The 26,235-nt window shown below is 43.7% G+C and overlaps 1 protein-coding gene across 3 annotated transcripts in view; it reads right to left on the bottom strand.

The window, feature by feature from the left end:
* LOC113265012 (exostosin-2) overlaps positions 1-26,235 on the bottom strand; it is a 158,257-nt gene that overhangs the window by 15,624 nt on the left and 116,398 nt on the right. For all 3 annotated transcript variants that reach the window (XM_044389005.3, XM_026512069.4, XM_057317067.1), the window contains one exon: positions 20,853-21,019. In XM_044389005.3, coding sequence (XP_044244940.2) covers positions 20,853-21,019 — 167 coding nt within the window. The remainder of the gene's footprint in view (positions 1-20,852; positions 21,020-26,235) is intronic.

The raw sequence follows: 26,235 nt of genomic DNA, 5'->3' as shown, positions 1-26,235 counted from the left end.
CAGGACCAGCTCTGCCACTGAGGAGTCGTGCAAGCCACCAGCGCAGGCTGCCCTGCTTTCGTTCTGCCATCTGCAAAAGAGGGACTTGGATTAAGTGCCATCTAATGTCCCTGGAGGGCTAAGATCTTGTGTCTTTTTCCCTACTAACGTATTCCCAAAGAAACTAACTCGTCAACTGTGATCAGTCGTAAGGTGTACATTTCTAAAGTACATGGCCTGCATTATTTAACTTCGGTTTAAAATGCCATACACATATGGGTACCCGATAAATGTTCCTGAAAAGACGCTAGCTAATGCACTCTACTCTAAGCCAGCTTGGAGAGTGCATTTTAAACCCAGGGTGTGTGCTAACCATAGTCAGATTCAGGAAACAGACTGGGGAGGGGAGAAGGGGGAAGGTGTAAGAACAGGTGGTGCCCATCTGGGATATACAATTATGAAATCATGGGTCAGCTTTAGGAGAAAAGTAACTCTCTGAAGTGGCTGCTGTAGTCATCGCACTTTCAAAGGCATGGTTCCACGGGGATATTGCTACTGGGTGAGAGGAATACCATATGTATCAGGAATCAGGAGCCCAGAGACCGACGAAGAAGTGGTGAGGGAAATACGGGGAACATGGACGCAAGGCACGTCAAACCGGGCCGGACTTTCACTCTGTCCTTGCACGCGCCCCCGGGCTTGTCAATCCCCAACCATCAAAGTAGAACAGAACTCGAGGAGCCAGCCCAAACCCTGTGGTCACATGCGTGCGTCAGCGGAGGCAGAGCTGCAAGGATCCCAACTTGAGAATGTCTTTGAATTAGGGGCCCTTCTTCCCTCAGGCCTGTCTTGCATGCTGCCCAGATGGGAAAGGGCTAGCTGGCTGCATTCCAATTCCTAGCTCGTGTCCACAGAGGAGCCCGTTATCAGATTCACTCTCAGGCTGCTGGGAACAGAGCTCACCTTTCATATTTGGCATTTCCTGAAATGAAGTGGAACGGAGGGCTTCAGCCTGATTGGCTTCATTTCCAGCTCATGCTTTTAATCACTCTGGTGGTTGGTAGTGTTTGTCAAGGGGGTGCTTTGCAAAAAGCCAAAGAGCCTCTGTCCACACCTGGGACACAATTAAATGCTAATGCTAGACATCTAGAGCAAGGGAGCCCTGAAGTTGTCACCCCAAGTTCCCTAATGCTGATGGGTTTTGACAAATACATGTACATGCTGTGTTAAATATTAAGACTTACCTGTTAGATCACTTCAGTCTGCCTGAGAGACCCTTCCAACCCAAGGCAGCGATCTGCTTAAAATAAGCCAAGCAGGAAAGCCAGGATCATGGGAAGGCTTCTGGGATTTGGGCAGCAATCCTATTTGCCCCAGCCTAGCTGAAGGTTAGTGCCTTGGTTCTGGGAGGCATGCTCTCCATTCCTTTCAAGTTCTTTCTTCAGGCTTAGGCCAGTGATGAAGGCAAAAGAGACAGGCTGGGGCTGGCCAGATTTGATAGAGGAATGCGTGCTGTTCAATCTTACAGTGGTAACCACAATTAGGAAGACACTGCTGGAGAAGGTGACTTTAAAACATTCTCACCCTCATCTGTACCAGCTCACCGATGGCACAACCAGGTGCCTTCTGCGGATGGGAAGGAGAAGATTCACGCTTTGGCCGTCGGAGCTGCTGACCCTGCCCACACGACCTCAGAGATCTGCAGCTGGAGACATGTGGAAGACAGAGCTTGTTCGGTCCGGCTCCCTCTCCGTACAGATGAGGAAGTGCCTCTCCCCATGTTACACTTTTAATTCAAGCCTAAGCTCGGTCCTAACTCCCAGACTGGGCATCTGTTTGTGAAGTCGCAGGATTCCCCACCCCTCTGAGTCTCAAAAGCACTTCATCTCCCTAAGCTCAGTCCCTCACTGGGGAAACAAAGTCAGGTGGTAGTGTCTGAAATCACAGTCAGTGTCCGTGTTCGTCACCGGTGCTAGTGCAGACATGGAAAGAGTCACACATGCACGCTGCCCAAGCTGAGAGGAGAATGGGGGAGGGAGAGGAGGGAGGATCCCACAAAACCCTTGCTCCCCCTGGTACTTGTCTTCTAAAAGCTGAAGGCTCTTCATGAATGTGGTTCCCATTTAGCAAAGTAAGCCACATGCTCGCACCATTCAAAGAAGGAACCCCTGTCAGGGGTGCAACAGTCTAGTGGGATCCCACATAGGACATCCATGGGCCCGCTGGAAGCCTGTAATCTGTGAGGCTCTGGGACAGACAAGGAAATACAAGCAAAAAGCTGCTGAATGAAAAATTAAACTCAACTACTATTTTTCATGAGGCAATGAATCCCCTGAGAAGTAATAACAAAGGGAAGGAGAGACGTGAGTCTGAGGTGATGGGAGGAGGAAGGGATGGGTCAGGACTGGGTCGTGGGTTTCCCAATCTTGCACTCCTTAGGACCCACTAAACATGCAATCATTTTTATTTCCATAACCTCAACTCTGGGGAGGGGATACTATTTCTAAGTCTGGTCCCAGGGGATTGCTCAATGAAGTTAGAAGAATAGTGATCATAAGTCAAATGGCTACTCTCTTTAAATCCTGCAGGAATGCAAACGGAGACTCTAGTTTTTATAAATAACCACTACTGAGCCTTCAGAATCTCAAGTTGATTTTGGTGAGGCTCAACTTAAAGAAGACTGGGGACCAAAGATCTGAGCTCTGTACAGCAAGGGGAGAAACTCTCTTTACTTCAAGTCACTGCCCTGGTGACTTCCATCACTCGCAATCAGGGATGCTACTGCAAAATGGCCAAAACTCTGTTTTCTTCTCACCATGCAAAGGGAAGAAGTGGCATTGACCATAAACTCCGTAATCCTGGCTAAGCACCAATGCAGTTCCAAAACGATTATGAAATGAGTTCATTCAGCACAATGCCCTCTCTATATGTCTCCTTAAACCCCATAATCTCCTGGTGGGTAATCAAGCAGGTTGAGGGACTCTTTCAAATTATTTACTTATATCCCATGCAGTTTCAAGAAGTGACTTGGGGTGGCTTACAATAAAAGGCAAAAACTAGAATAAAGTCCAAACCATCAGAAGGATGTCCTCAAAGGCATATTTTTTAAAGTCCAGCTGTTCCATCTACCTTAAAAATATTAATCCTAATATCAAGTTTTAAAAAGGCAGTCCAACAGCAAGCTAAAATCATGAAGTCGAGGGACGGAGAGACTGGACTATTCCTATCTGTTAATTCACTTATGCATTCAGTTCACAGGTACTTACGAGCCACCACTATTTTTTTCATCAAACATTTTGAGATAATTGCAAATTCAAAAGCAGTTGTAAGAAATAAATGAACAGGGGCGCCTGGGTAGCGCAGTCGTTAAAGCGTCTGCCTTCGGCTCAGGGCGTGATCCCGGCGTACCGGGATCAAGTCCCACATCGGGTTCCTCCGCTATGGGCCTGCTTCTTCCTCTCCCACTCCCCCTGCTGTGTTCCCTCTCTCACTGACTGTCTCTCTGTCACATAAATAAATAAAATCTTTAAAAAAAAAAAAGAAATAAATGAACAGAGATCCTGCGTACTCTTCATGCAGTATCCCCCAATGGCAACATATTGCAAAACCAGAGCGTGACATCACAACATGAGGCTGACACTGACACAGACACAGTTAAGATACAGAGCATTCCCGTCACCCCAAGGCTCCCTCCTGCTGATCTTTTAGAGAACCCTCCCCTCCATCCACTGGCAACCACTAACGCATTCTCCATTTCTGTAATTCTGTAATTTCAAGAAGCCTATATAAATGGAATCACATAGGATGTAACCTTTGGGGATTGGCTTTTTTCACTCAGCCTAATTTTTTAAATTAACTATTTTGAGAGATTGTGCACAAGCACACACGGTGGGAAGGACAGAGGGAGACAGAGAATCTCAAGCAGACTCAGGCAGAGTCTGATGGGCTGGATCTCACGACCTTGAGGTCATGACCTGGGCCGAAGTCAAGATTTGGACGCTACCCAGCGCCCCTCACTCAGTGTAATTTTTAGGGACTGTCTTACACTTCAAAATTTATACAAAAATAAAGCATATATCTTGTTACTGAGGAGCTTACCATTTAGAAAAGCTAACGTCATATGCATAAAAAGTTAGAGATGAAAGAAAGCAAGGAAGGATGCTATTGAAAAAGCACAAAAAAGAGTTAAGAGGATGGTAAGATTACTTCTGGGTTGGGGGTAGGAAAGCAAGGATAAGAGGAAAGCTTTATGGATTTCATTTTAAAGAGAACAGAGTTAAATTACAAAGTGAGGGTTGAGATTCCCACTGCCCCCAACCAGGTAAGTAATTAGTACAAAATTACCCTTCCATGTGTGTTTGGCAGGCCAGCAAGTAGATGACCTCTACTTGGATTCCCTCACTGAATACAGAATACGGAATCATTTAACTTTGAACAACTCCTTATAATTTTACTCACAGAAATTACATGTAAGAAAATTCAATGTCCAAACACATTAAGTTCACTCATTCAGTCAATAAATATTTTCCGAGCATCCACTCTGTGTCAAGCACTAGGCACAGAGGAGTCCACAGGGCAGACACAATCCTGCTTGAACGGACTGCCCTGAGTCAGGGGGGCTTTTCCATCCAGCCCCAGAGGTCTAGGCCATGGGTGTAATTAGTAGCCCGGCTGTAGGAAACGAGCAGAGTGTCAACATGAGAGCAGGACCTCCGCCGCAACCCTCAGATCTTCAATCCAACTCAAAGGCTGGTTGGGAACCTAGAAATTAAGGTTGCCAACTCCTGATCTAAACCAGTCAAGAGATAGTAGCAAACATACTACAGTCGTGATTAACAGGAACCCCAGGCACCAATTTTCAAGCACCAAGCAGTAAACAGGACCTAGGAGGGGGAGCTGTAAACATGACACCAACTGGTCCATCTTGCTTTCTAAAGACTCCTTGTTCCCAGTCACGACAGTTCTAAAGTCAGTGGACGACTCTGACCGTTTAGGCTTTCTTCTTATTCTTCCCAAACAGGCAACTGCTCTTTAACACTGTAGCCATCAACAACCACCATCTCAAATCCATGAACTTGCAAACGCCGTTTACAACTGGCAGTGAAGGATGCAGTTTCACGTTGGGGAGCAGCATAGAATGTTCTCTGGAAAGCTACAGATGCTGTCCCCGAGAGCTGCCGGAGCCGTTCACAGCCCTGGACGGCCCCGCGGCTTTCATTTCCCCTGGCCTTAGGCCAAGTCCTGCCCACACACCTCCTTGAAGCAACTCTATCAAAATCAAGACAGATAAGCAGCCCATGCAAGACAAATTCCCCATATCCCCGAATCCTACGCCGAATTCTAAGGCTCTGAATTCCTGGAGCAGCCAAAGCCTGTAATCAATCCCAAGGAGACAACAGGCAGCTTTTGGAACAATAACCCTCAAACATATGGATCCTTTCAGGTTAGAATATCTTTGCAGCTATCTCCGTTTGAATGTGGCGAGGGAAAGTATGCATTCTTTAAACCATCAAGTGTACCAACACCTCTTTAAAATAACTATCCCACATTATAAGCATTAGTGCTTGAAGCACGGAGCCACAAAGCCAGGTGGGCCGGACCTGGCTGCAGACAGGACAGATGCTGGGGCACAGTGGGGAGCACGCAGGGCCGGGAGTAGAAAGGGCGGGAAAGCACCAGCACTGCCTGGCACAGAATAAGTGCTTGTGGAAACCATACTGAACCCCACTCACCTGACTTACGTGGGCTACGTGTGCGCCAAGGAGCCACGCTCGGTGGTAAGATGTGCCTGCTGGAAGCCCGCTCCCTCGTTGGGACAGGGAGCATCTGAGGTTTCATTAATGGCTAGGAAAATAAATTCTGACCTTGTCATTTTAATTTGCTCAGTGGGGAAGAAAAAAGTGTCACTCTACTGTAATTCCCAACTGGGCCCTTTCTTAAACGCTCAGATGTTGCTTCAATGTTCAGCATACATATTCGATTTCCTTCCCTTAATATTTGTTTGACTTACTCTCCAGCGGGGACTGGGTGCTTTAGAAAAGCTCTGAGAGGTCAAACTGCAGTGCGGCTCCTCTCAGCACCTCTGTGGGCTCCTGGCCGCGGCTTCGGGTCCTCTTTCAGCTCCTGCGGTGGCGGGTGGCCCACAGGCGCGGCCTCCGCGGCTCCCGGGGGCCCCGGGCGTAAATCAGTGCCAGCTGGGGATAGGACAGACGGGACACGTTCCTCGGTGCTCCTCCAGCTGAGCACAGGGAGCCCGCGGCGATGAGCAACACCCCAGGGAGAGAACTCTCTCAAGAAAGAGCCGCTCACCTCTGCCCACAGTCCTCCACGGGTCTCCTCTGAGCGAGGCTCTGCCTATACCTTCTGGGCAGGGACACTCACTGAACTGAGCCGTCTGGCCCACGCCTCTTCTGAAGACAACAGTTTCTATGATGGCCATTCTTTGGGTCCATAAGAAAATTGAAAAATGGAAAGAAAGAGAGACAGATGTCTTTTTCAATATTCAACAGTGCATGGATTTTACAGCCAGGCTCACTCAGCTATAAAATACACAAGGTTCAAAGAGCTTCCAGCCACCTACTTCTCCAGATATTCAATGAGAAGGGCACACCACAAGTCCTAAGAAATGTATAATTCTCAAAAGCTCCGCTTTGGCAAAATGGCTCTAGGAACACTGTAAAGCTTTAGCGGCAGACCCAGCACAAATGCTGACCCAGATCAGCCCTGGCAAGGTTTGACTTTGCGCATGCCAAAAATGGGCCCAGCTCACTGTGAATCCCAGTGCTGGGGGCCACGCGGACCATCCATCATTCAGAGAAGAGAAAGAAATGCTGGACTCTCTCAGTGATCTGACTCAGCCAAGAGGTCAAAGAATGGAAATCTCTGGTACTGGTTCTTTCTGAAGGCTGAGACACTTCCAATAATCAGATTATCCACCTACTACAGGGATGTCCCTCGAATTTTGAGCCCTCCTTCAGGGATGCTCCCTTTTTATTAGTCTTGGCTATGTCAGAACAGAGTTTCTTGGTGCCCTGGATGAACCTAGAGCCCACGGCAGGATGAGATAGGTGGTTCCATGTGCCATCAAGAAAATCTTCTCTGAAGACAGCCTCCTGGACTCCCAACAAACCTGAGCACATCTTCAGATGCAGGACCTGGCTTACAGCTAGGGAGGAAAGCAGTTAATTTCCTATCAGAAGGATCAAACCACAAGTCTGCGAGAATCCATCTTTAGACCCAGTCTGACACTTGTTTTACACTCATTTGTTCCCCAGACCCAGCCCCTGTGGCACTTTCACCGGCAGAAGGCTGGGAGAGAAGCAAACAGGACAGAGAGAGTCTTTTTTTTTTTTTTTTTTTTTTTAAGTTTTCTGCTAGCTTTTAAGAGAGGTGATTGTGAAGTCTATTCTATGGTAGGCTGTTTTCACCTCTTGGCTCCTCTAGCGAGGAGAGAAAAGGTGGGGTAGTTTACTAAGAATCACAGAATACATCATCTCTCTGCTCTCCCTGGATAAGTATATAGGTATCTCTAAATGTTACTAACTCTGGAATTCTCCAATTACCCAAGCTCCCTCATCACAAATTAAATATGAACTATGGGTAAGCCTTATCTTTTCCTTCTCTTTGGTTCTTTAATCCATTTGAATATGAGGTCTATAGACCTTTCACCTCCATCTACCTGGCTTTCCCTGTCTTCTGTGTCTGTTGTTTTGAATTCACTTGGACCAGACACCTTTGTACAAACCTGTAATAGTAAGCTTTTCAGCTGGCCCTGTATTGCCTGACCAACCTAGTTTCCATCATTAACCCAAACCCAACTTCCGCCCTCCTCAATCCCCTTCCAACCGCCCCATGTGACCACCGAGCTCATTCTCCTGTTGGGACCTTTCCTCTTGGTTCTTCCTATACCAGGAGAACCCACTCGGAAATGGTTTTATGTTCTCCAGATAAAAAGTGGGCCATTCTATACGATTTTGCTGTCTTGCCATGATTCGCTGAAAATATATACTCACCATTCCCTAAGGGAGTTGTGAACAAAATAATATAAATTCTCATAATTTATTAGCACCCAAGAGGTTCAACCAGCCTCTACCACCCACAGGATAACCCAGGCAGTAAAAGGAAGGCATCAGTGTTTCGTGTATCGAACACACAGTCACTCTAAGCCAACTCCCATCCCCACATGAAGTTCTGACTTTATAACCAGTATTATTAGCCAGGAGCGTTCCACATCTCTCAGGTGAAAAATGTTCAACACTTAAGTGCTACTAATAATTTTTATGGTTGGAAATGAGGATCAAAGTATGAAAGGAAAAATAAATTCACGGGTTCATACACTCAGCCAAGTCCGCCTGGCTCATTTTCTGCCACATGTTTTAAACTCTCTTAAAGGCGGGGGAGGGGAGGAGGAACAAGTTGCATTTTATTTCCCAGCTCTTTAGGTCTGAAGTAAAAGCAGACAGACTTAAAAAAAAAAAAAATCAAACACTCAAGTAACACTATACACTGCTACTGCTCCCCCAGGAGTTCCTTGCAAATGAGTATCAAGAACTCAATAGATACTTTCCTGGTAAAATACATAAACAGATAAATAAATTATCCCAGGCTGAAAAGAATTTCCACATCTGGTAGCTCACTAGAGCTTGTCAAACAAGTCAGAAACACGCAGGGCCAGAGAAGAGCATTCTTCGGCTCCTGGTTTCAGGGCTGGAGAGGGCATGTAACATTTCCCCAACTCTCTGCCGGAATTCCAACAGGGAGCATGACCCACATAAACAGGCAAATGACCCCTGTGTTTTCTTCCAATTAAATAAATAATGATCCCCAGTATTAGGTCTCGAATCCAAATGTCTGTGGGCTCAAATCGCAGCCACTGGAAGGAAAATGGTCTCTCCTACGTGGCCTGGCCTTTCCTCCCCAGGTACTCGCTGTGGTCTACCTTCAGGGGGACAGCCACCGTCCACTTCACACTTTAAAGAAGTAACTGTGCCTCCCTGCACCACAGTTTCCTAAGAAATAAAGCGTCAAGGGACAGGATGACCTCTGAGGTCCCTTCGCATTCTGACACCGTGTTTCTGTTACGCAGCCTTCCAGTGGGGAACGGTCACCAGGTCCACAGCGATCCCGGTGCTCTCAGCCAGTCTACGGGCCTCGGGAGAGATGGCTAACGTTACCTAGCTGCGCTCTAGTAAACCACCGTCTGGAAAGGGGTTCTCGAGTCCGCTCTCTCTTACCTCACACAGGAGCCGCACGCTTCCCTCTCTTAACTCAGGGAGCATGCAGTCTGTGAGCTCCCTTTGGTCTCTGCTCTAGGTTCCTTAAGCAGGCCCTGGAGCCCATCCCTTTAAAATGGTCTCTGGACATAGATGCTTCCACCCCTCTAACAAAAGCACTGCCTTAACATGCCCTCATGTTTGTGAAAACCACGCTGGAACTCTGTCAGGCCCCAGAAGACTCATCCGCAGAACCATGACCAGAACAGGCCCGGGCTCACCATCCTCTCTGCTCCGGCTGTCCTCTATTAAAGTGACTGCTGTGTTCTCCCTTCGATTCCTGATGTGCTGTCGCCCATCACCTCCCTGCACCCTCGCATACACAATCTCGCCGTGTTTCACAGGGACGTGAAGGAGTTTGCCACTTTATACGTACGGAAGTTTGACACTTCTGCACATGGACCCACACCGTACCGGTCTGCCTGTACTTGGTATCCCTCAGACTCATTACACCCAAAGGGATTTCAGGAAGTCATCTGGTCTATTCTTCCGCCTCACTACCCAGCACTAGTAAAACCACTCTAGATACTGGAAAGACTGCTGGCTCCCTCTTTCTGAAAAATTCCCAAATGGGGAGATGCTTCTGTCTCTCCAGATTTCCCAAAAAATTCTTTGGAGCCACAGTAAGAAAGGTCTGTTGCATGGTTTACCTTTGATTCTCACATATTAAATAAACTATTTTTTTTTTTTAAGATTTTATTTATTTATTTGACAGAGATAGAGACAGCCAGCGAGAGAGGGAACACAAGCAGGGGGAGTGGGAGAGGAAGAGCAGGCTCCCAGCAGAGGAGCCTGATGTGGGGCTCGATCCCAGAACGCCGGGATCACGCCCTGAGCCGAAGGCAGGCGCTTAACTGCTGTGCCACCCAGGCGCCCCTAAATAAACTATTTTTTAAATGTAAAAGGGGATAATGAATTTACTACAGAAAGGATAAAGGCCATGCAGGGAAAAATAACAAGAAATGGAGATGTCTATTTTGGAGAAGAACAAGCAGGGGCATATTTTGATTATATTCAAATTAAAAGTTTAACTATAGAGAACAAACTGGTGGTGACCAGAGGGGAGGTGGGTAGGGGGATGGTGGAAATAGGTGATGGGGATTAAGGAGTGCTGGGTATTTATGGAAGTGTGGAATGACTGACTATATTATATACCTGAAAATAATACTACGCTGTGTGTTATCTAACTGGAATTTAAATAAAAATTTTTAAAAATTTTAATTAAATTAAAAGTTCCAAGATAACTATTCTTACCTAGATGAGATCATTAAATCTACAACTGCAGAACGTAAACTCTTTTTAGGTGCACACAGGGTGCATGCAGAACATTTATCAAAACAGACCTTTCACTGGACCATAGAGTCCCAGTAAATTTCAACACAATGAAGCCACATGGAGTATCTGACCAGAGTAGAATCAAATCAGAAATCAATTTAAAAAAAAGATAGCTTTAGGGGCGCCTGGGTGACACAGCGGTTAAGCGTCTGCCTTTGGCTCAGGGCATGATCCCGGCGTTATGGGATCGAGCCCCACATCAGGCTCCTCTGCTGGGAGCCTGCCTTCTTCCTCTCCCACTCCCCCTGCTTGTGTTCCCTCTCTCGCTGGCTGTCTCTATCTTTGTCAAATAAATAAATAAAATCTTTAAAAAAAATAAATAAAAAAAGATAGCTTTAAAAACTGGCAAAAGTAAGCAATATACTTTTATATAACTATGGGTCAAAGAATAGTATCTTCAATGGAAATTAGAAAATATTTTAAACTTAAGGGTAATAAAAATACGACAAATCAAGATTGCGAATACACCTAAAGCAGTAATTACCAAGAAATTTACAGCTTTAAATGCATATGTTGGAAAAATAAACATTGAGATCAATGATCTAAACTATCAAGTTGAAAGACTAGGAAAATAACAGCAACTCAAACTCATGAACGCAGAGGAAGAAACTAGTCAAGGAAAGTTCATGAAAGGCCAAACAAATAGACAATAAGGAAAAATCAACAAGATCACAAGCTGATTCTTTGCAAAGATCATGGCACTGCTATACCTCTAACAGGACTGACCAAGACACACAGAGAAAACAAAATGACCCATACCAGGAGAGAAAAAGAGACCATCATTCCAGATCCTCCAGACTTGAAACAACAGTAAGATAATATCCTGACGAATTTAGAGCAATACATTTGACAGTTCAAATCAAATGAAGAGATCCCCTGAAAAACACAAGTTCTCCAAATGAACACAAGAAGAAACGGGAAGTCTGAATAGTGCTGGAGCCATGAGAGAGTGACTGGGTCTGTGCTAGAGTGCTGGCGGAGAACAAAGGGAACGCAGAGTGGGCGGGGCAAGAGGAAAGTATAAATTACATCAACTCTGGTCTCAGGACCAAGCCACAGGCACAGAGATGCAGCAGTGAGGTTGTTATCTTCTCCTTTCCCTGTGTGCCCGCAAGTGTGTTGTGTGTGTGTGTGTGCGGGTGTGGGTGTGTGTACCAATTTATTTGTCTCCTTTTTCAATTACTATATGATATATGAATTACTGCCACAACTTCTTCAGTTTACACAATGTATATAAATGTATACAGCTTACTCTTCGGAGCTCTGTGGTTTCTTTAGTTTCTTGAATCTGTGAATTTTATGTCCTTTGCCAAATTCTGGGAAGTTTTTAGCCATTATTTCTTCAAATATTTTTTCAGCACCACGTTCTTCACTTCTCCTCCTGGGACTCTAATGACACAAATGTATCTTTTGTGCTTGTCCCACATGTTCCTGAGACTCTGTTCATTTTTTTTTCAATCTACTTTCTCTCTGTTGTTTGGCTTGGATAATTCCTACCGATTTACCCCAAGCTCACGAATTCTTTCCTGTTATCTCATTCACCTACTGAGCCCATCAGTAAGTTTTAAATTTCGGTTTCTATAATTTTCAGTTCTGAAATTTCCAGCTGGTTGTCCTTTATATCTGTTTCTTTGCTGAGACTTTCTATTTTCCATCTGTTTCCACAGTGCTCATTAATTACTTATTAGAGGATCTTTCAGGATCGTGGTTTTAAAATCCTTGTCAAATAATTCCAACATCTGTGACATCTTGGTGTTGGCATCTGTTGTTTTTTCTCATAAAAATTGTGATTTTCCTGATTCTTGGTATGAGGAGTAATTTTCGATTGTATCTTGAACATTTGGAATATTACTACGAGACTCTGTTCCTTTTAAATTGCCCTATTTGAGCAGGGAGTTTACGTTCAGGATGTATGTCCTGACCCACTTTTGGGGGCTATGGACTGAATAACAATTCAGTTTCCGAAGACTTGATAGTGCTCTGCTGGTCTGCCCATGTTGTGTGCTACCCAGAGGCTAGTTTTTGAAACCTGGTTGGTATTCTACACCACTGTTCTTTATTTCTCGAAGCTTTTGCTGTGTTGATTCTGGTCAGTTTCATCCATGGGCTGCTTTGAAAGGAGAGACGGGAGTGACCCCCAGGACTTCACACACACATTTAAAGAATCCCTTTCTCAGCTTCCTCCTTTCCTTAATCGTCCCTCCACTGTCTGGCTGGGAAGGGATGAGGTGCCGCTTTCTTGCTCTCTGTGGCTTGCTGCAGGCTGGGGATGGTACACACCCTCTTTGCTGACGCTCACTGAGTACAGGGCATGGACAGTGGAGAGGGGAGCAGGGAAAGTCTCTGCTCCTGTGCGGGTAGGGTGAGGATGGCAAACAGGGCTCTGCATGACAACCTCCACCGTCACAGCATCTACTTGGCGGGGCTAGGAATGGCTTCTTTCATGGCAGCTGCATGGCACAGAGTGGATACAGTCAAAAGGGCTCCATCACAGGGCTGCCCTCTTCCCAGTCCTCTGGCAAGAGAAAGTGGGTTTTTCTTGTTGTTTTCTGTTAGTTTCTATCTGTGCCTATGTTATGGCCTTCTCTGGCACTGAGGCTGGGGTTATACAGGAGGATGGTAAGGAGAGAGAGCGGGAGAGAAGAGAGGAAGGGAAGGAGCCACGGAAACTCATTGCTGGGGCATCCCTCAAGTCCTGAGGTCCCTCGCCAGCCTGACTTCTTTTTCCAGGAATAGGGTAAAATGTGCTTATTCAATCTCGTCCAGAATTGGAAGTTTGCCATTCATTCACTAAGTTACAGAATACTCAAGTAGACTTGTGACTAAATTAAAGAAGGAATTAATAATTACCCAGAGATGGATATGACTATCGGGACTTTGTGTCTCCTTTTTGGGGGAGAGAATGGGAGGTCTTTCTATGTGTGAAGGGCAGTTACATTTTCTTAGTGGAAGAATAAGGTTGTTATTGCTGTGAGGAAGTTCAAACACGTGTAGAAGGTGTGTATGGACACTGAGTAAGCACAGGTGGGTAGGCTGTGCTAGTGATTAAGCTGTTGTCCTAGAGCCCCAACTCCTCCTAAATTTTGTTTTGTGATGCTGAGGCTGAGACTGCAAATATCTCACTTTTGCCAGGTTCTGTCAATAGGGGGCACTAGAGAGAGACTGGAAAACTGGAGAAATGAGCAGAATTACTTCCCAGCTTGCCTGCTTTTCCCAGCAGTGTGGCATTTCCCCCCAACAGGAGGTGAGTCTAGGTTCTTCCAGCATTCCAGAACCGGTCTCATCTGGACCCTCAGAACTACGAGCAGAAACCAACCAGTGGCCCTCTACAAAGCTCTAAGGCTCAGCACTGGGGAAGAGGAAGGACTCTCTTCTAAGCGTATAGGTTCTAATGACCCCAACCACTTCCCTCCTTTCCTTTGTCCCTCGAGTCCAGGAGTTACCATCCCTTTACATTTTCAATGTTCCCTTGTGCTCTCTCAAGCTCTCTGATACCTTGTATTAGAAAATTTCATGTATTAAATGCATTCTATCAAAATGACTCATATGGATTCTGTTTTTCTGAGTGATACAGATTCTTGTTTATGAATATTAGAATAACAAAGAAAATGTCCAGGTGTTTGACTGGTACACAGCCAAAAATAAGAAGAGTTATATAATGATTTTTATAATTCTATATAATTGGTTTTCTTTCTTTTTCTTTTTTCTTTTATTATTTTTTATTATTTTTTTTATGGTTTTCTTTCTAAGTTCAGTTGTATAATGAAATTTTTATAGGTGACATGGTACAGTGAAAATACTACTAAAATGAGTTTAAGCCCTATTAGTGCCACCTGCTAACTGGGTGTCACTTTTGGGCTTCATATGGCTTATGGACAGGTCTTACCCGTAAGTAAAAGTGAGCAAGCTAGATTATCTCTAATTTTCTTTCCAAGCTAAAACTATCACTTTATTCTCAAGAAATCACCAGTAAAACCATCTGGGCCTGAAGCTTTCTTTGTAGGAAGATTTTGATAACCTCAGTTTTTTAATAGAAAATTATATACATTCTATTTAATTTTAAGTTAAGTTGTAATTGTCAAAGAATTCTTACTCTCATATAAATTTTCATAATATTCTCTCAGTATTCTTTTAATGTCTGTAGGATCTATAATAACAATTCTTAATTCCTTTTCATTCCTGACAATGATAATTTATGTTCTCTTTGAGTGTTCTGGCAAGGGGTTTATCAATTTTGTTAATCTTTCCTAAAGGTCAATTTTTGGATCTGTTAATTTTCTCTGTTGGTTTATTTTCTACTTCACTGACTTTATTAACACTTATCTTTGTTCTTTCCTTCTATTTCCTTTGGGTTTAATTTACTCTTCTTTTTCTAAGTCCTTAAAAGGGAACTTTACATGACCTTCCTTCTTTCCTAATACAAGCATTTAATGCTATAAATTACAGCAAATAATGCTATAAATCCCACAATTTTTATCAGCTTTCGGTACTTTATTTACAATAAAATCACCAATTTTAAGTGTGTTTTGACAAGTGTATATAGTCATAAAACTACTATCACAATCATAGGATAGAACATTTCCACTGTCTGAGAAGCTCCTTTCTATCTTTTTGTTGTCAATCCCAAACTGTCAATACGGTTTTCCTACTCTAGAATTTCATATACATGGACACACACAAGAAGTACTCTTTTTCATCTGTCTTCATTCACTTAGCATAACAATTTTGGATTTTTCCATGTTGCTCCATATACAGTAGTTCATTTCTTTTTCTTGCTGAGTAGTATTCCATTGTACAGGTATTCCACAATTTATTCCTCCATTTGCAAGCTGATATATACAGTTCTGGATTTTATGAATAAGCCTATGAATAATGAGTACAAGTCTTTGTGTAAAGACGTATGTTTTTACTTCTTTTGGAAGCTGTGTCATATGAAAAGTAAATGTTTAACTTCATGAGAAACTGCCAAACTGTTTTCCAAATTAGTTGTACCAGTTCACATTTTTACCAATAACATATGAGAATTCTAGTTGCTCCACAGCCTTATCAACACGTGGCACTGTCAGTCTTTTAAATTTTATTTAGTCATTCTAGTGGGTATGTCCTGGTAACTTTTGTGCTTTTATTCTAGAATTGCCCTAATAACTATGATGTGAAGAATTTTTTCATATGTCAGTTTACATCTATATATCTCCTTTTGTGAAGTAACTGCTCAAATTTTTGCCCATTTTTTAATTGATTTGTTTTCTTCTTACTGAGTTGTGAGAGTTCTTTATATATTTTGGATACAAGTTCTTTTCTTTTTTTTTTAAGATTTATTTACTCATTTGAAAGAGAGAGAGTGGGGGGAGGGGTAGAGGGAGAGAATCTCAAGCAGATTCCCCACAGAGCATGAAGCCCAATATGGGGCTCGATCCCAGGACCCCGAGATCATGACCTGAGCCAAAACTAACAGCCAGACAACCAACTGAGCCATGCAGGCACCCTAGATACAAGTTCTTTATCACATGTATGTTCTGAAGATATTTTTCCCAAAAATGACTTGCCTTTTTATTTTCTTAGAAGTGTCTTTTCAAGTGTTAATTTTGAAGAAGTCCAACGTATCCATTTTGGTTTCGTTTATAAGTCATCTACTTGTCTCCTATTTAAGTATCACTGCTTAGCCTAGACACAGTACGATTTCCTCTGTTTTCTTCAAGAAGTTTTATAATTTCAGTTCTTAGGACTAGTTAAATTTTTATATACAGTGTGAGGTGAGGGTCATGATTTTTTTTTGACATAAGGATTTATCATCACATTGTTCCACCACCACTTAGAAAGACTGCCCCATTTCTACTGAACAGACTTGGGTCCTTTGTTGAAAATTAATTGGCTGTACATGTGTGTTCTATTTCTGGACTCTTTATTCTGTCTCATTGATGCATATGTCTAAGTTGACAACAATACCACAGTGTCTTGATTACTGTAGCTTTATAGTAATTCTTAAAATAAGGGATTCCTGAAACTTTGCTCTGCTTTTCCTAAATTGCTTTGGCTTTTTTTCAGGCCCACTGTGTTTCCAATTCAATTTTAGAACAAGCTCATCAATTTCAATAAAAAAAAAAAAAGCCTTATGGGATTTTGAGTGGGATTGCTTTGAATCTATAGAAGACTATGGGGAGCACTCACACCTTAGTAATAGTTAAGTCTTTGGATGGATCCATACGATACATCTTTCCATTTATGCAGTTGCTCTCCAATTTCTCTCAGCAACATTTTGTGGTTTTCACTGAACATATCTGGCACGCATTTCATTCCATTTTTCAAGCATTTCATTTTTTATGCTTTTGCATGAAGATAATTCTTTATAGCTTTTTGGAAATATAGTTGACATACAATAAACTGAATCTACTTAGAATGCATACTTTTATATATTTTGACGTCTGTATACACCAGTAAAATCATCATCCCAGTTAAGAAAATGAATATATCCATCTCCTCTTGAAGTTTTTTTGTTCCTTTGTTATTCTTCCCTCTTGCCCTTCACAGCTTGACCCTCCCCACTCCTATGCCAGGCAACCACTGAGCTTTCAATCACTAAACATTAGCTTGCATTTTCTAGAATTTTAGGTAAGTGGAATCATAAAATATGTTTTCATCTTGCTTCATTCACTCAGTATAATTATTTTTAAATACATCAATGTTGCTGTATGTCTCCATAGCTCATTCAAATTTATTACCGCGTAGTATTCTATTGTACAGATACACCAGGATTATTCATTCAAATTTGATAGACACTGGGTGTTTTTCCTCCAGATTCTAGCTACTATAAATAAAAAATTGTTATGAATATTGGTGTACAAGAATTATACATATGCTCTTATTTCTCTAGGGCAAATCTCTATGAAAAGAATGGTGGGGTCACATGGTAAATGTATGCTTAACATTTCAAACTCTAAACTGTTTTCTAAAATGGCTAGATCCAGATTATAGATTATGGGAAAACAGATAGGCAGGCAGGCCAGAAAAACTTGTTTCCTATCTTTCACATGCATGCTGGTAACAAAGATTTATTCATCAACTATTACTGAGTAATCACTGAAAGGAATGAACTGGGTTAGGCATAGAGGATATAGCAATGAACAACACAGCCAGGCTTCCTGCCCTTGCAGGCTTACATTCTAGAAGAAAAGCAGACACTAAACAATATACTTCACAATTAATTATGTGCTTACAAAGAGGAACAGAGTGCTCCGAACCTAACCTAGTCTGGCGACTCTCTGAAAGCTTTTTTGAGATAGCAACACTTGGGTAGGACGCTGAAGGATGAATAGCAGAAACAAGATAGAATTCTCACACACTGTGCTAAACACAACAAAGTAGCTCTACAGCCCAGCATAACTTCCCTAGCACACTGAGTTTTGTTAGCAGATTTATTTATTCACTTAATCAGTCAAGCCTGCTCCCAATTCCCGCATGAAATAATCCCAGGCTTTGGCATAAAAAATAGGATTCGGGAACACCATTATCTTCTGTCTTCTGACTCAACACAAAAGTGGGCATCCTCTCTAGAACAGAAATGTGCCCTGTGAAGAATGGAAACAACAAACCACCTTTCTCATGAACCGGGCAGAATCACGAGGGGAATCACGAGACTGGTCGCGGTAGCTGCCATTGCAGCAGCAGCTGCCTGGGTGTCTTGCGAAGCGCAGCGCACACTGCCCACCACACCACTCCGGAGCGCTTTCCTGCCATGTGGGAGGCACTGGGGAACTTCCCAATGTATATGGTAACCTAATGAAGTCAGTATCATTACTGCCATTTCATATAAACTAACATCAAGAAAGATTAAATAACTTGTCCTTGGTCATTAACTGGTCAGTCAAAGAGCAGAAATTTGGGCCCAGGGCTTTCCTAACTTTCTCCATTATATTAATTACTATGCAAGAAATAACTTTTACAAAATTACCCTAAAGCACCAACAGTAGGGATGCCTGAGAAACCTGTTTGTTATCTTTAACGTGAAGATAATTCCATGAGAGACAACGGGTATGCTCATGGCTCTTAGTGCGAGGTTTATGAACCTGTGGTCTCTGACAGGGTAAAACCCCCCGGGCAGACAGTATGGTGTAGACACACTGGGACCTACATGCCAACTCTTCCACTCACTAGCTGTGTGACTGTAGGCAAGTTATCTAGCCTTGCTTCCTCTTAGTAGAGAATGAGAAAACAACAACCACCTTGCAGGTTTGGGAAAAGAGCATAAGTAATGTCTGTAAATACCCAGAACATTCACTGGAATATGGAGGGTAGTTATGAAAGTTTTCCCTCTACGGCATCTTGAGAAGATTCCGATTAATGGAGATGAGGCTTTTTCCTGCCCGCCACTCCTTTGATATGCAGTTACTTCCTTTAAGGTGACGTGGAATCAAACACCGGGCATCAGAGGAAAGAGGGGAAGAGGCTTGCAACAAACTCAAGATTGAAAGAAATCCCAGGTTTCAATATACGTGAGATCTCAAGGTTTCAACTCAAGGTCGAAAGGAATACATTCATTAGTCTACCCTTCTTTTACTAGACTTCATTTAGCCCAACTGAAAACACTGAAGAGGGAGCACGCTGTGCACCTTGGCTATATTGTTCCGAACGTTCTCTTTTTCCACTTCCCTTTTACCACAAAAATAAACACATAAGTATAGTCTGAAGCCACTCTATGCAACAAAGAGAGAAAACACTGGCAGAAAACACTAGTCTTTTTGCCATGAGTTGGCTAGAGAAACAAGTAGGTAATCTGCTTTTTTAAAAAATGGGAATGATACCGCGCTAACCATCATTCAATACCCTAGACGTGGTCATGTAAAAGACATCTCTGTGAATGAGAATAAGCTCCAAAAGATGATATATACTTTATCAGCCACTCTCACGCCTTTCGCTGGCCAGTAACTACGCTGACCAAGTGTGTCGCACATCAGCCTAGCTCACAACAATTTCTTTCCCACTCAAAGGGAGCTACATAAAAAAGCAAACAAAACAAAACAAAACAGGAAAACTTGAGCTTTTAATTTTTGCTGGTGGTGACGGTTAGGGGGATTCCTATTTCTTCCCCTTAAAATCCACTTTTAGTTTAAGGGTTAGAAAATAAATTTCTCTTTCTCTCTCTCTCTTTTTTTTTTTCTAAGATTTATTCATTTATTTGAGAGAGAGAGAGCCAGGGGAGGGGCAAAGGGAGCAGGAAGAATCTCTAGCAGGCTACCTGCCGAGCATGGAGCCCAATGCAGGGCTCGATTCCACGACCCTGAGATCATGACCTGAGCCAAAACCAAGAGTTGGACACTCAACCAACCGTACCACCGAGGCGCCCCAGAAAATAAATTTCTATAATAAATATAGAATACACAATACGTACTCATTTAATAAAATCTGAGTATCAAATGGCTTCATATAATACAATTTCATGATTTCTTAGAGCCTCAAATTCAGCAAACTGAGTCAACTAGAGAAGAGGGCTGCCTCTCTCTCACGGGCAGGACGAGTGTCGGGGACGGATTTCACCACTTTCCCTGCGCCGGCTGCGGCTAATTGATGCATACTCTGTTTCGCTCGGGGTCCGGTGCCACGGGTACACCCCTGCAGCTGCAGGCCTCTGCCTGTCGCCATCATGCATCTCCCGCACATCCTCCCTGACAGAACTCATCAATTCCTATTGCTTTTCACCAGGCTGCGGCTCTGGCACTTTCCCCTGGGGAGACCTTTACTGGTCTCCATACTTAACCCTTGAACCCAGCCTAATCCATCAGCTGCTCTGAACGAACGGTGATAGAGAATGTTTCTCCCTAAAGACAGGCAGCCAACCTCCCCACTTAAACCTCAGAAAGAAAGCCATCAACAGGGTCTGCTTTCTGTTTGTCAGTGTCGCCAGCTTCTTCGCTTACTGACATTTTTATTGTTGCTGTGCCCAGCTGCGTGAGTCAGGGACGTGCTCTTCAAGGAGACATCAATTAAGTGCTCGTTACATGCTGTAGATGCTCTTTTGAAAATATCCCCTGGGACTCTCCTTGGGAGTTCCCAAAACTAGTGGAGGACACAGCTGTCATTCCGGAATAGGGTTTCCCCAAAGTTCAAAGAACAGCTTCATAACCCACGCTCCTATGCGTCGCTTTTAGACTCTACTGGGATTTAGAAATTATGACTTTAGAGAATGAAATAGAATACTCTTCATCAGGAAAGACAAGCAACACTAGGCAAGAAATATCAAACGTGTAAACAGACCGTTTGAAACCTCCGTACCTCATAACCAAACTGCAGCTCGTCGGAGGTCAGCATGATGATATCGTCGTCGATGGCCAGGACGGCCTCCGTTTCGATTTCGTCATATGGGAAGAAACGGTTACTTAGCTTGTTTTCAGCAGTCCTCACAACTTTTAGTGGAACCCGGATTTTGGGCCAGAGAGAATCTGGGGGGGGGGGCAGGCAGGAGAACAGGCATGTATTACTCTTCTAACTTTTGTGAGGAGATAACGCAGTAAAAGCATCACGTCACAAGTGAGATGGAACTTAGTTCCGTGGTTCTCTTTAAATGTATACGTACAACTGTTCAAGGGAGAGTTCTTACAAATGCATGGTTACAAAAACTTTAAGTATTTCTATCCTCTCCAAGTCCTTGCAACACTTCTAATTCTCAATGCTGCCCTAACCAGAATGCACAAATGGCTTCAACTTGCAACTGAGGGAGACAGAGAAGCCAAAAGGACTTGCCCAGGATCACAACAGGAGGGAGGGAGTTCGCACGGTCTCATTCTCAGGCCCACGGTTTAATACCAGAACTCTGCCACCTCCCCAAACTACCTTCAGTGAGGTACACCCCAGCTCAAGACATGTCTCCGCTCTGCTGGCCAATACAAAGCACGTGTTCTAGATGCCCGGCCCAGTGTGCCGGCCTCCACCACGCAATCGCAAGCAGATACCGATGCTGCTCAAATCCACCCACAAAAATGGTTTCCCTGAACGATGGAGGTTTCTTAACTTAGCACGTTATCCCCTCGACAGCCCCTTCCCTCTGATTCACTGGGTTTGGTTTCTCATCATGAACAATTTACAGAGTAAATATCAAGTTTCTAGGTCCAATTATGTGGGATTTTCTAGTATACTGAAGAAACACCAACCCATGACTTGCCTTACATTTTTCCCCATTCTACTTTGAAATGATTGAAGCAATTCAACCGCAGGTTCCTTATTTTAAAATGTTGCATTTAGCACAGCATGAAATTAGTACCTCTTTGGTACAGTACCCTTGTCCATAGACCTCAGGGTTCTTACAGAGGGTACTTTGTTCTTCACACAACATTCGTCAAATGACAAAAGGAAAGCTAGATATCAGACTGCTTCCAAAAAGCCCATTGTGTAATTGTGGAAAGATCTAGTTTGCGTGAGTCCTGAAGCCCCAAATGCCTGTGGCCGCTCCAAAGTCACCATACTGAAGAGAAGTGTGGCGAGGGAGAGTCAGAAGGGAAAAGGCTGTCTGCACTGCCCGCAGATGAAATATCTTCCTTCTGTATATTGTACGGCGTATCCATGGGACACATTGTTGGGACGCTAGCAGGGTCCTGGAAGGAGCCTATAAGTAGAGGCCCTGTAATTAAGGAAGACATTCAGTCTTAAATAAGCACAGAGCCTAAAAGAGCAGTCAACTTCAACAGAAGCATATTTGGGAAAAAGGACTGAACTGAACACCAAAGAAATGATCCCTGAGGCCTCTGCCTTTTAATCAGTAACAGTAGTTATTATAGTTTCATTCCTGGCTCAGAAGCACAGAATCAATAAACAGCTTTGGAATAAATGGACGGGCATAGGACTTGAGAGAGTGAAGACCTGCGTCCCACGTTATCTATGGGGTGTCAGCACGTCCCTCTCACTGTCGTCTAAGAATAAGCAGGGGAGGGGGGACACCTTTACTAAACAACCAGCATATGCCACACACTTCGCAGATGCAGGGTTGTCCAATCCTCCTGACAACCCCGCGGCAGAAATTCTTTACAAAGTAGTCGTTACGAGGCTCAGAGAGATCACGTAATTTGGCGGGGCGTACAGAGCTACTAAATGATAAGGCAAGTGACTGAATCTAAGTCCGTTTAGCATCAAAGGCCAAACAAAACATGTACCATCTACCGCAGTATGAAAACCTCATGCTTCTCTAGATCTGGGACAAAACGATGAGCTCAACAGTTCTCCAACAATCATCCTTATTCTTGTTGGCTTCCCACTCCCTCTTCCAGATAAATAAAGCCCTTGGCATAAATCTACTGTCCAGATCCTTATGAAACATGAACCATAATATCTAAACTGCAAGAGGTTACAGCTCCACCCACTAGACCACCGGTTCTCAAACTTTTTGGTGTCAGGATTCCTATATGCTCTTAAAAATTGTTGAGAACCCCAAAGATTTCTGTGGGACACACACACACACACACACACACACACACACACACACACACACAATTTGTATGAGAAATTAAAACTGAGGAAATTTTAAAACAAAAAATACACAAGCGCACATCCCACTAGCCATTAGAGTGATGTTATCCCATGTCATCTAGCCTCTGGAAAACTGTCCGCTTGTGAAAGAATAAAGAGTGGTGAATGGAGGTGACTTGGTATTACTAGGAAAATAATGTCAACCTTACAGACCCCCTGGAAGGTTCTCACGGCTGTCCAGGGGTCCCTGGACTGCACTTTGAAAGGCTTTGTGTTCAGATTTGGGTATCATAAGATGGGGAAAGTTCCAATAAGCTGGAAAAGAGTTTGGGAAGAGGCACAAGGTCAGTACAGGCACTTGAATCCAGGATTTCTACAGAATGTTTACAGAGACTAACTGTGCCAGTTGTCCGTGTACTGCCTCTCAGCTTCAATGTCACCCTTCACTGTCCTGTTTCTCACACTGGAACTAGATTCTGTAAACATCTGCCGTCTGCCAACCAGCTTGATGTTGGGCTTCGTCAGTAGAGGGTGCTGGAGGGATGCTTCGGAAGGAAGGGGGCTTTTCTTCCTGGGGCGTGCCTTTTTAACTTGTTGCTTCCTCAGTACTTGATGGGCAGGCAGGGGCACTTCTCTCCAGCAAGTTTTTAAGTGGCACCCCTGGGGGGAACTTTGTGACAGGTTCTGCAGACACCGCCAAGAGCAACTCAGCTGAGGTTCTCCCCATGGGGGGGTTCCCAGGGAACTCCATCGAAGCCCTCAGCTTCCCAGCAAGTTCAAGAACGCACGCCGGGTCACTTCCTGTTGAATTCTGCGGGTACTGAAGGGGAAGGGGGTGTCTCGTTTGCCAGACTTGGCCTGTGGCCCCTCAGCGAACCTCACCGTGCAGTGGGCTATAGTTGCGCGCTGTCCAACAAGGTCTGAATCTCAGAGCTAGCTGGGGAAGGGACTCTCCCAAATTTATTTCCTGCTATCTTTACAGTTCTTACCCCTTAGTCACCAATCACCTGTTATTAGTTAATCATTCTTTATATTAAACTTTTCCTGTTCAAGTTACTGTATGGTTTCTGTCTCCTACCTAGGCCTTGACTAATATACAGGATACCAGGAGGGCTATCAGATGAAAGGGGAATTATTCTCTATGACCTCTAAAGTTAGAACCATGACCAATGGCTGGGTAAAAGTTACAGGGCAACTAATTTAGACTCAAAATAGGTAAGAATCTTCTGAGGGAGGAGTGCCTGGCTGGCTCAGTCAGAGGAGCATGCAACTCTTGATGTCAGGGTCATGAGTTTGAGCCCCACCTTGGGTATAGAGATAAGTTAAAATAACAAAAGTGGGGCGCCTGAGTGGCTCAGTCTGTTGAGTGTCCGACTCTTGATTTTGGCTCAGGTCATATCTCAGGGTCATGGGATCAAGCCCCACCTTTTGCTCTGGGCTCAGTGGGGAGTCTTCTTGAGGATTCTCTCTCCCCCTCTCCTTCTGCCCCTCATCCCTGCTCATGCGCACACGCTCTCTCTCTCTCACACACAAATAAATCTTTAAAAATAAATAAATAAAATTTTAAAAAGAACCCTCTGATGGAAAAACTGATATAAAACGAAATGATAAAATGCCTTTAGCAATACAATGTGTGCTTTTACCTAAAATGTACTAACTTAGGTCAGATTTCTACTTGACATCATATGAGAGACCTCAGATGCCTCTGAGGTCCGGGCTTTCATGAGGCCGTCATATATCACAGAAAGAACAGTCTTTGGGAAGAGCTTTGAATCCCAGGTGTACTCCTTACAAGCCATAGGATCTTTTTTTAATTTATTTTTTTTATTTTGATATGTTAGTCACCATACAGTACATCATTAGTTTTTGATGTAGTGTTCCATGTTTCATTGTTTGCATATAACACCCAGTGCTCCATGCAATACGTGCCCTCCTTAATACCCATCACTGGGCTAGCCCATCCCCCCACCCCCCTCCCTTCTAAAACCCTCAGTTTGTTTCCCAGAGTCCATAGTCTAGCCATGGGATCTTGAACAAGTCAACCACTTTCAACCTGTTTCTTCAACTATGAAGACAGAATAATAACACCATCTTCCCACGGCTGACTGAGGAGGAACATGAATGCACTTAGCACAGCACCTGGCACATGGGAGACATCCACTAAATGTTAGCAGGGCCTTCCTTTGAGCGTTTGTGTCTATTTACAGAATCAAAGGACTTCCTCCGAACCTTAGGTGTAAGGGTGGCAAAGTGGGACATGTTAGATCTGGCACATTACTCTGACGATCCAGGGGCGTGCCCCCGGCTTGTACCTTCCATATCCACTTTAAGATCAACAGGATCCCTACCAATAACCCTCCAGAATGGAGACAATGGAACACACAAATGAAACAAAAGAACATGGAACCTTTTCCATGTTAATCTCATGGAGCAACAAATGGATCCTCTTTTTGCAATACGTACAGAAAACGGGCTAGCCGCTTCAGTTAAGTATGGGCATCCCTCTACCCTGGAGGGGATCTGCACTCTCACTTGGCGAGTGGGTACAGCATGTTCCATGCGCAGACGGCTTTCCACATTCGTTACCTATATATCCAAAGAATTACTTGAGACAATCAATATCCACAGAGAACTAACTTGCCCTTGCCCTGTAAAGTCTTTGATGGAGAAGTTTTAGGGAATGATGAAGGCCAAGGAGGATGACATGAGGTGAAGAGGGACATGGGATTGCCCTTCCCTGTTCTGAGTTAGGCCTGGGTAGCCAAAGTCAGCCAGGGCAAAAGCAGCTTCCACCTCAACAGTCAGCTGTCTCTGCACCATCGTCACCATAAGACAGGCCTCTAAAGAGAACTCCCAGTTTTTTGTTTTCACATTTTCAAATAAAATAGGCCTCCAAGAAAGGGAACTGCCATTCTCTCAGGCTTCAGCGTTCCTTCTGTGGGGGGCAGAAATAAAAAATAAGCATTATAATTACTCCCTGCCCCAAAGCAGGTAATTCTGATATGGGACGTTGAATGTTTAAAAAATTAGGACAGAAGCATGATGTGGGAAAGAAAAATATAAGTGAGAATAAAAGAACTTTTTTTGCCCTTTCCGTTAGTATTTTCAAAAGAACAGATTTATCTTTCTGTCTCTCTTTGAGTCCCTGACAAGGACCTAGTTCTTCTATACCATCCTGAATCAGAGAAGAGACAAAGCA

This window comes from Ursus arctos, unplaced genomic scaffold (genome assembly GCF_023065955.2).
Source record: "Ursus arctos isolate Adak ecotype North America unplaced genomic scaffold, UrsArc2.0 scaffold_23, whole genome shotgun sequence".
In the NCBI taxonomy this organism is placed as follows: Eukaryota; Metazoa; Chordata; class Mammalia; order Carnivora; family Ursidae; genus Ursus; species Ursus arctos.
The sequence above is the reverse complement of the archived record's forward strand: the minus strand, read 5'-3'. Positions and strand labels throughout refer to the sequence as shown.